Source organism: Nicotiana tabacum, chromosome 3 (assembly GCF_000715075.1).
Source record: "Nicotiana tabacum cultivar K326 chromosome 3, ASM71507v2, whole genome shotgun sequence".
In the NCBI taxonomy this organism is placed as follows: Eukaryota; Viridiplantae; Streptophyta; class Magnoliopsida; order Solanales; family Solanaceae; genus Nicotiana; species Nicotiana tabacum.
Window position 1 is genome coordinate 71016352 of NC_134082.1, and position 11268 is coordinate 71027619.

The window sequence follows — 11268 nt, forward strand, 5'->3', positions numbered from 1 at the left end:
ACTACAATCTCTTGAGCATAAGTCAACTGTACGACTCAGGATATGAGGTAAATTTTAAGAAAACAGGATGTGCTATTGAAGATGAATCAGGTAAAATAGTTCTTCCTGGAAAAAGGTATTGAAATGTTTATATCCTTGACAGTTTTAAAAAGATAGATGGTCATATTTGCTTATCCTCTATGTTTGATGATCAATGGTTGTGGAATAGGAAACTTGGTCATGCTAGCATGCATTTGATAGAAAAATTGTCCAAACATGAGTTAGTTGTTGGTCTACCCAAACTGAATTTTTCTAGAACTCATATTTGTGATGCATGTCAAATGGGTAAGCAGACCAGAAACTCTTTCAAAAACAAAGATATAGTATCTACTTTCAAACCTTTGTAATTACTTCATATGGATTTATTTGGGCCTACTAGAACTGCTAGTATAGGAGGAAAAAGGTATGCTTTTGTTATTGTTGATTATTATTCACGTTTCACTTGGGTAATTTTCTTATCTCATAAGGATGAAACATTAAGAAATTTTGAAGTTTTCTGCAAAAAGATTGAAAGAGAAAAGGGACATCTGATTTCAACAATTCAGAGTGACCATAGAGGAGAATTTGAAAGTAGAGCATTTGAAGATTTTTGTAATGATCAGGGATACACCCATAATTTCTCTGCACCACGCTCACCACAACAAAATGGGGTTGTAGAAAGAAAGAACAGAACCCTACAAGATATGGCAGGAACCATATTACTAGAACATTCTCTGCCAAACCACTTCTGGGTAGAAGGTGTAAGTACAACATGTCACATTCTCAACCGTTGCCTCATAAGGCCTATTCTGAAGAAGACTCCATATGAATTATGGAAAGGTAAACATACCGATATTAGTTACTTCCATCCCTTAGGAAGTAAATATTTTATCCACAATAACAGTAAGGATAATCTTGGAAAGTTCGACCCAAGAAGTGACGAAGGTATTTTTCTGGGCTACTCATTAAATATTTTATCTTTTGGAGTCTACAATAAATGCACACTATGTGTGAAAGAATCTGTACATGTTATACTCGATGGAAATAATCCCTTGGTCGAGAAAGGAATTACTGCAGGTAATGAAGATCAAGCTCAAGAAACTCTGGAGATAAGCAAATCTCAAGAGTCGACTGATACATTTGCTGCAACAGAGTCAACTGGTGAAGACAACAACAATGTACCAGATCAACCAATCGAGTCAACTACGAATGTAGCTCGTCCAAATAAATGGAGAAGCGGGCCTGAATATCATAAGAAATTCATTATAGGGGATCCAAATGAAGGAATAAAAACCAGGGGAGCTCTCAAAAAGAAATCAAATATTGCATTGATTTCTCAGATTGAGCCAAAGAAGATAGAGGAAGCACTAAAAGATTCAATCTGGGTGCAAGCTATGCAGGAAGAGTTAGATCAGTTCAGTAAGAATCAAGTGTGGAATCTGATACCCAAACCTGATAATATGTATGTAATCAGAACAAAGTGGGTTTTTAGAAATAAATTGAACGAGGATGGAAAGGTCGTAAGAAATAAAGCCAGACTAGTTGCTCAGGGCTACTCACAACAGGAAGGAGTCGACTATGATGAAACTTTCGCCCCAGTAGCTCGTTTGGAATCCATACAAATTCTTCTGGCATACGCATCATTTGAAGGATTCAAGCTATTTCAAATGAATGTTAAAAGTGCCTTTTTGAATGGATTTATCGAAGAAGAAATATATGTGAAACAACCTCCAGGATTTGTAGATTCAAAATTCCTATACCATGTATACAAGCTCACTAAGGCATTGTACGAGCTAAAACAAGCTCCACGTGCTTGGTATGATAGACTGAGTTCCTTTCTTGTTGATCATGGCTTCATAAGAGGTAAAATAGATACTGCCTTGTTCATTAAAAGATCATCGGGAGGTAACCTCATTATTCAAATTTATGTTGATGATATTATATTTGGTAGTCCCTCTCATGTGCAAGGAATTTCAAATCTTATGCAAAGTGAATTCGAAATGAGTATGATGGGTGAGCTAACGTTCTTTCTTGTATTACAAATTCAACAATCTGAAGAAGGAACCTTTATATGTCAGACCAAGTACACAAAAGAGCTGATTCAAAAATTTGGTATGAGCAATGCAAAATCCATTAGCACACCAATAAGCCCTTCTACAAATCTAGACAAAGACGGACATGGTATTCCTGTTGATGAAACTAAATATCGTGGAATGATTGGATCACTACTGTATCTGACAGCAAGTCGACCAGATATTATGTTCAGCGTATGTAAATGTGCTAGGTTTCAGCCAGCTCCCAAGGAATCACATTTGACTGTTGTAAAAAGAATCATTCGATATCTTATTGGGACTGTATCTCATGGACTATGGTACCCTCGCTCTAACTCTTTTAAATTAGAAGGTTTTTTCGATGCTGACCTTGCAGGTGATAAGGATGATAAAAAAGCACAAGTGGTACATGTCAATTACTGGGAAAGGCATTGATATCCTAGAACAGTAAAAAACAAGCATCGGTCGCATTGTCTACTACTGAAGCTAAATACATTGCTATTGGACAATGCTGCACACAACTACTGTGGATGTCTCATCTATTGGGTGACTATGAACTTTCGTTTAAGCCTATACAAATTTTTTGTGACAACTCTAGTGCTATTTGTCTTACAAAAAATCCTGTGCATCATTCTAGAGCAAATCATATAGATATCAAGCATCATTTTATTAGAGATTATGTTCTTAAGGGAGACATAGAAATATCTTTTCTTGGAACTGCTGATCAGTTAGCTGCTATTTTTACTAAACCTTTATTAGAAGAGAGATTTTGTGGTTTAAGAAAATTACTTGGTATTACGTGGATTACTAATAACCCTTAGGACCTATGTGTACTGTTAATTTTCTTTCGCAATAATTGTCCTTTACCCATGCATTAATTATGCCTCCGTTTTTTCCTCTCTTTTCTCTTCTTTCATATCAGTTCGTCGTTTAAAGTTGGAAAGCCAATCATCATGTCTCTTCAACTGACAACTTTTCCTTTTCTATACTCAACCATCAGAAACCCTCTTCTTAAGGCGGAGAACCCTCTTCAATCACTCTCATCTTTATCTCTTCTCCAAAAGCTCCGATCAAACCCCTTCTCTACAATGGCCAAACATCCTAGAAATCCCTCTGCCTCCACCAGAAAAAGCACCCATTCCAAATCAAAACACCCTTCTATGCCCCCAGAACAAGTAGACCTAGGGTCCGATCACTCTGAGGGTTTCGCCTCTTCTTAAGGAGATTTCTCTGAACATTCTCAATCCCTAGGAGAAAAAGCTTTAGGTAAGCGACCCATGGAAGAACCCCCTGTTTCATCCATCCCAAAGAAATCCAAGGTTGATTTCTCTGTCTCTCTTGAATTTGATCTCAATTTCTGGGATTCCCCAAATAGGGATTTCTTCATTGTTCTGAAAGACAAGCCCATTGCTCATGGAAGGGTTGTCGACCTTGACGACATGGAAGCCCTCAATTGCAAGGTCAAAGACCTTTTCATTCATCAAGGTTGGGTTAATTTCTTCTCTATTCCTCCGCCTAAGGTATATGAACCCCTGGTAAAAATATTTTATGCAAATATTCATTCTAGTAAACCTGATAGGTTGGAATCTTTAGTGTTAGGTAAGCGCATTGTTCTTGACTGGGCCTTATTTGATTCACTCTTTTAGTGTCGTTGTTCTGGTTTTCCTATGCTGTTTAAAAACACTCGGCCTAATGAATTTGAAATTTCCTTTGACCAAGCCAAACAGTGTATTGCTGAGTATCCTTTTGACTCCCTTCCAAACCAGTTAGGTCCCAGTGATGTCAGTTTCGAAACTTCGGTTCTGGCCCACATTGTAGCAACTACTTTGCTTCCTCGTACTGGTTCCTTTTCAACCTTCTCTCAAAGAGACACCTTCTTCGTCTATTGCTTCGTGACCAAACTCAAAATCAAGCTTTCCTCCCGGGTCATCAATTTTAATGATCGAGAGTGCTGATGATCCCACTAGTCGACCCTATGGCATGACAATCACTCACATTCTGGAAGCTCATCAAATTTTTCTCACCAGCTATCCCTTCATCACTGTCTCTAAGTCTTATAATTCTAGAGCCTTTGCTAGTATGGGATATGTGAGTGTAAAAGGCTCCTGGATTAAGAAGCACGATAGTGAAGCGAAGCATGCCCCTGTAGAGCCCAAACCTTCACCCTCTGTCCCTCATCCCAGTCTTGACAACCCTAATCTTGGTGACAAGCTTCGTTCTATTGACTCTCAACTCTATGAAATCAAAAATCTTCTCACAGCCACTCAGTCTACTGTTGGTGTCATTCATTCCATTTCTAAGGAGATAGGGTCTGATGTATCCAAAATTAGAGTTGATGTTCTCAGAGTTAGGGAAAATGCTGTCAAAGCCTTCAGGGAGATTCATGACAGGTTGGATGGAGTGAGCATCTCAGCCAATGCAAGCTTTGAACAGTTGAAGGAAGCTATTTGCAACACCCTTACTTATTTTCTGCGCCTTTAGTGTGGTTGTTTTAAGACAATTTCTTTTGCTCTGCTGGTTTTGGGCTGTGTTTTCAGCCTTTGGATAATTTATATTTTTTGCTATGCTGTTTTTGTGGGCTGTGTTCTCAGCCGTTGGGTGATTCCTATAACTCTCCTGTTTAAATGCTATATATTCTGTTTAGTTCTTGGCTTGTTCCCTCTTTGCTGATGCCAAAAAAGGGGTGGAAAAATTATATGTTATATCTATACAGGTACAGTTTATGGCAGAAGTCGACTCTACCATAGACCAGTTAACTGCATACATTGAGGGGGAGTATCATGGACTAGTCAACTACATACATTGAGGGGGAGTAAAATACAGGGAAGTCAACTGGTATATGTTATATATTATTTTGTCATCATAAAAAAGGGGAGATTGTTAGATCCAGTTTTAATGATGCAAATAATATACATATGCAGGAAATCAATTACAAGGAATCAAGAAGATACTACAAGATTTCTAGAGTCAAACTTGATGCCTAAGGAAAGAAATCAATCAGCAAGATTATAATCTAATCAACAAATCTAGATGTCTAAGGAAAGAACTTGCAAATCTGGAAAACTAAGGAAAGAACTCAATCAACAAATCAATCAGTAAAGAGTAAAATCCAGTTGCGATAGAGAGAATCAAGCAAGCCTAAACTTAAGGCATAAATCAAGGCCAGCATCCCGGAAGATCGAAGATCCTGTAAAGGTTGATACACGACTAATTTCGGAAGAACCAACAATCAAGAAGCAAGTCTTCATTTCATACATCTGCTGAAAGAAGGAAATCAAGAAAAAGCAACTGCTAGCTATCTTATTCTTGGAAAGAATCAATCTCTTTCCAAGGATCAAATCTCTTGGGTTGTCAAGCCTCGACCTTCATCAAAGTATTTATACCCAGCCTTAAACTTTCGTTAGATATACTTTGATCGAACCAAAAATCCCTCTCTTTGTTCTACTGCAAACAAACATTGTAGTTCACTAAGATCTGCTGTGTAACAAGTCAGAGAAAAAAGGAGAGTATAACACCGGTGAAGCATTGTATCAAAAAGAAACGAGTGCTAGAGAAACTGTGTTGTCAATTTACTTCAACTGTACTCGGAGAAACACATTTACTAAAGAGAACTCTCTTGCAACCCAAGAGGACTGGACTACGATTTACATTGAATCCGAACTAGTATAAAATCCTGGTGTCTTTAATTCCTGCTTTTACTTTCTGCATTTTACTTTCTGTCATTATAACTGCTAAGTTATTATATCTAGTCGATTACTAGATTAGCTAGTCAACTAATAAGCAATTAAGTTTAAATATTTACAATTCACCCCCCCCCCCTCTTGTACTTTCACAGTTAGCATTTAATGGAGAATATTCTATAACATTAAGTATATGGTCTGTTACAGAGAATATGACATTCAGTGTCTACTGTTACACATTCTTCAATGGCCCTCATAATTGTCATTAAAGAGAGGCTTGATCCTAGGACCTTATTTCTTAGGTGCAACTATAAATAATGAGCTCTAGAACCATTGTAAATGGGATGAATTTTCTGACAAGCTGATACTACACTTTGTTCAAAACCCAATGATATTTTACCTTCTTGTTTGTTCATATTGTTACTACTACCTCCGGAAGTTAGGCTCTCGTCATCAAGATTTCTCGTGTCTTATTTCGATTTCAACGCTAAGTCTTACATTCTTGTCTAATTTATTTATTATTTTAAAATCAAATCGATTCACTTGTCTATAAACCACTTATAAATCAATTGTACAGTTTTTCGGTTAAACAATCGTGATGAGAAGCTGCGTGTAATAGCGAACAAAAGAATGTTCATATCCATACATTTATAAATTATAATCCTTTGCACTCAAGATAATCAACCTACACCAGACACCAATAATTGGGGGCATCGTCTGATAATTGATATTTAAACGAATGAAAAGGCAAAGCCAAACCTGTCGAACGAAAAAAGAAAGCAATCACAAAAGAACTTTACAACAAATTCCCAACTTAACATATACAACTAAATATAAGGAATAACATAAAGAGTCATGACTTGGGGCCTATTTGCACTATTTCTGGACACTTAATTTCTTTAACAAAAAATAGTAAAGAATTTCACAACCTTTTCTAGACGAGCTTAACGGTCCATCTCCTTTATTAATTAAGTCAAGAAATACACATCATTATAAAGATCAGCTTAAGTTCTGAATACTGGATATGTAAAAAATAATTATACAACTAAGTTACTTAAAATCTAACTACGTGTAACTTCTATTTAAAATCATCCATTGATACTTAAAATATTTCTATTAAATTACAAGATAATATAAATAATGATATACAACGTTATTAAACTTTAATCTCATTATAAATACTAGCAATGGTGTGACAATTGTTCTCATTCTCATGACAGCATCTTCTGCAACCCCCCTCCATCCCAAAAAAAATAATTAAAAAACAAACTTTAATCTCATTATAAATACTAGCAATGGTTGCATGCACATCTTTCCTCCAAAGAAAAGGGAAGCTAGCTAGGAGAAGATGGGTGCTCTTCACTATCTTTCAAACTGTTGTATTGTCACTAGCACAAGAACCAATAGGAAACCCATGCAGGTAAATCCTTTTTTGTAATCTTTTCTTCGCTTTTTTTGTCTTTTCTCTTTTTCCCTCTGGTCATTCTTGGTTTAAGTTTTTGTGCTATTGACAAATTCTAATTTTTTTATGTTGGCAGACAGTAGAGATAAAAGTGAAAATGGACTGTGATGGATGTGAAAGGAAAGTCAAGAATGCCGTTAACAGCATGAAAGGTTCTTTACTCTAAAGTATAAAGCTCTCTTCATGAATATAAGACGTGTTTAACGTTTAAATATCAAGAACGCAATTACCAAAAATAAATATCAAGAACGCATATAAAATCGCTTCTAAAGTTATATGGTCTTCTAAATTCACTGCGGTGAAAGAAAGAAAAAAAGTCAAATTCAAACTGCGGTTGGATGTACGCTATTTTGATTTTATAATTTTAGTTATAATACCGATGCAAAGGTCTAATAAGAGGCTCTTAAAATGGAGTATAATCTAATTGGTCTCAAGTCATATAACGAATATACGTTTTCATTTTTATGCCATTGTCCATAAACATAAAGAATTTGTCCCTTTTCTTTTGCCAAAGGATTTATATAATAAGAGGTTAGTTACTTTTTTTCAAATTACTAATTTAATTTATCATAAACATTTACTTGAATTTATACGTGACGACACGACTAGTGCCTAAAACTTGAACTCTTTGTTAGAAATAAAGACTTTACTGATTCCCAAACTTTATCCTTTGAAATAAAAAGAACTCTGGTGGCATTGGATTTTCAGGTGTGAAAACAGTGGAAGTGAACAGAAAGCAAAACAGGGTGACAGTGAGTGGTTATATAGACCCAAACAAAGTACTGAAGAGTGTAAAAAGCACTGGGAAAATGGCAATATTCTGGCCATATGTCCCTTATGATCTTGTCTCCTATCCATACGTAGCTCAAGCTTATGACAAAAAAGCTCCTCCTGGTTTTGTTAAAAATGTTCCGCAGGCAAATGCAGATGAACATACGATTACTTACCTCTTCAGTGACGACAATCCAAATGCTTGTTCCATTATGTGAAAATTATTGATGACTTCTACGTACATGTTATATATATCTCTCGGTTCCACTTTAATTTTCTTCTTCTTTGTCTTTTAGGTTCGGGAAAAAGATATCATTTACTTGTTCTCAATATGAAGATCAAGCTGAATAAAATGTTCCTTGACTCGTTGTTTTGTTAGGACAAAAATGTGTTGGGATTATAATGCATGAATAATACTAATAATACTTGGATATTTAGTATTTATGATTTATTTGGTTAATTAAATTAAAAATGCAATATACGGGGTACGGATAAATGCAATGTTTCGTTAAAAAAATATATTTATTCTCGGAAAACAAGTTTGACTTCCCTAATGGGAGTGTAGGAAAACAAGTCCCATAAGTTGCATGATGATCTCTTCCCACCCACGAACACCCTACTTGGCCCCTCAACCACCTGCCTCCACCCCAGCTTCATCCCACCCCAGCTTCATCCCACCCCTCGGCCCCCACCCCCGCCCACTCCACCCCAAGTACTTTCCCTATCCCTAACCTCCATCCCGAGCCCCTTCCCCACCCTGACTGCATGCCCCTACCATCTCAAAATAAGTTAAAAAAAAATACTTATTTTCTAGAAATATTAAGTAGTAATATTTTTACGGAAAATATTTTCCTCCACACAAAGCACATCCACGATGTATAATCTATGTTTTTTGTTTTATTCCTGATCAATAATCTTGGATAAAATTTGCGTCAATTTTAACCTTGACCTTTTTAATAAACTGGATTTGGCGCAAGAGCAATTTTGTCATTTTATCCAAGTACAGTTAATCCTTCGATTGTTACCCCATAACAAATGTGGTATAAACTAACCTATATTTCAATACAAAAGTTATCGGTAGCACTTGTACTGAACAAAGAAATGCAACCAAACAAAATTATAAAATAATACCTATTCTTATGCTAAACATTTTTTTCATATTTGAATCCTGATAACCAAACGACCTAATACTTATCTGAATCTTAACAATTGCAATGAGGAAGCAGTTCCCCGTAAATTAAAGTGTTCTCAAGCTAAGCATTTAACTTTGGCCAAACCCATATGCGGCCCCTCTAACTTGACGCTAAAATTTATGTGGACACCTCAACTTAGCTATGTTTCATTTAAACACTTCAACTATGTTTTAAGTATTTCACTTAAACATAATTTTGACAACTTTAAACAATGCTAAGTGCCTGAATGCTACTTGCCATTAACATGAAAATTAACACCACTAATAAAGAAACAAGTCAGCAAAAGAAAAAAAACTACAATGAAAGAAGAATCATTTCTTTTTTCTATTTTCTTATTTTCTTTCTCTTTTACAATTTTTTTGCTTAAGCCATTATCAGACATTTTCATGGCCCTACTGCAAAAGTCCATCACTGCTGGCCAGACCCATTTCTCACTTCTCCCCAAGAATGCCATCATCTAAACATGTGGAGTAAAAATCCAGATCTGAATTGAAATTCAAGAACAAAATTGTCCATAGAAACTCCAATAACCACAAACTATATATCTGGGTCAAAATCAACCAACCCACATCTATGAAATTCAAAAACAAATCAAGTGGGAATGAAAACACAACAAGATAACCTCCAAATTCTTCAATTCGAAATTTAAAGCTTCGAACATGAGTGGGTATTTATAGAGCTTTTAAGTTTCAACTTTAATCTTTAATTGATATTATCAGTAATAATATGAAATTTTTAATTTTTCTTAAAGCTTCGAATTTTTGAAGAACCGGGTAACAAGAATTTCAAACTGATGTTACCCAAATTCATCATCGAACAGAGCAACATAAATGGAGGGGCCGCAATTTTCTCTTTTTATGCATTTTATTTTGTAAAAAGCTTCAACACATAAATTATGTCATTATCAAACCAGAGAAATTCCTACAATATTTGGAAGGTTTTCGTCCTATTTTTCTTCAAGACAGTGGAGGAGGAAGGGGAAGAGTGGCAGAGGAGAGAGAGGGGGATGAGAATGGTGGCGGAGGAATTGTAGCAATAGGCCAGAGAAGGTGGTGATGAACTTCTGGGGAGAAGGAATATAAAAAGAAAAGGAAAATATTATATCAGATCCAATCACGCGCCTAAGAGCCGTGAACTACAATCTTTTTGCCATGTCAGTGTTTTGTATTTAAGTGGAACACTTAAAACATAGTTGGAGTGTTTAAATGAAACATAGCTAAGTTTAGATGTCCATATAAATTTTGGCGCCAAGTTAGAGGGGCCTTTAACTTTCTTACATCATATAATTAAAAGTGATGTCTTGGTCAGACTAGTGGGAAGGGTTCTAAAGTCTTTAACTTTCTTACATCATATAATTAAAAGTGATGTCTTGGTCAGACTAATGGGAAGGTTTGGCCTTTAACTTTCTTACATCATATAATTAAAAGTGATGTCTTGGTCAGACTAATGGGAAGGGTTCTAAAGTCAGTAAAGTTATTATCTTAGTACTGTTGCCCATTTCCATCAAAGCGGTAGGTGACGAAGGATCATTATTCTGGCATAATATAGAAAAATAATTAGAGGTTCAAATAATTTTCTTCTTTGTTTAAAAGCAGTGGTCAGGAGTAGGATGGAAGTATATATATGAAATCAGAAAAAATTAGACAGATAAATAAATAAAATTATAAGTGATTGTATACGGTCGAGATAGTATGCCTTTGATCTATCGGCTCGAGAGGTCATCCAAAGCCCGAGTTCAGGTAACGTTGAGTTCGAGCCTGAGAGACCAGATCCGAGTCCGAAGAACAAAGCACGACGCATACCGAGGCCGAGTATGCTCGACCCCGAAATAGTACCGTTGTGGACTTATAATAGAATGAGCAAGATTCCTGCCACGTTCCCAAAGTCATGGCGTAAATCCTGAAATTTGATTGTACTATTCCGTATTAGGCGGTTAGGCAGGTGTACCAATAATATTCCTTACTGTAAATAGAAATGTACCTTAGGGATCCCCTATTATATAAAGGGGACCCCAATTATTTGTAACATCATCTAATCATTGACAAAAGAATATACTCTCTACTTTTTGCTCTTAGCTCATCTAAAGTGTCCCT

The 11268-nt window shown here is 36.0% G+C and overlaps 1 protein-coding gene across 1 annotated transcript; it reads left to right on the plus strand.

Moving 5' to 3' along the window:
- Positions 1–7005: 7005 nt before the first annotated feature.
- Positions 7006–8329, plus strand: LOC107806881 (heavy metal-associated isoprenylated plant protein 21-like). Its single transcript, XM_016631150.2, has 3 exons — positions 7006–7169; positions 7288–7363; positions 7920–8329. Exons 1-3 carry the CDS (start codon positions 7098–7100, stop codon positions 8198–8200), a joined length of 429 nt encoding a protein of 142 aa, XP_016486636.1. The 5' UTR covers positions 7006–7097; the 3' UTR covers positions 8201–8329.
- Positions 8330–11268: the final 2939 nt, after the last annotated feature.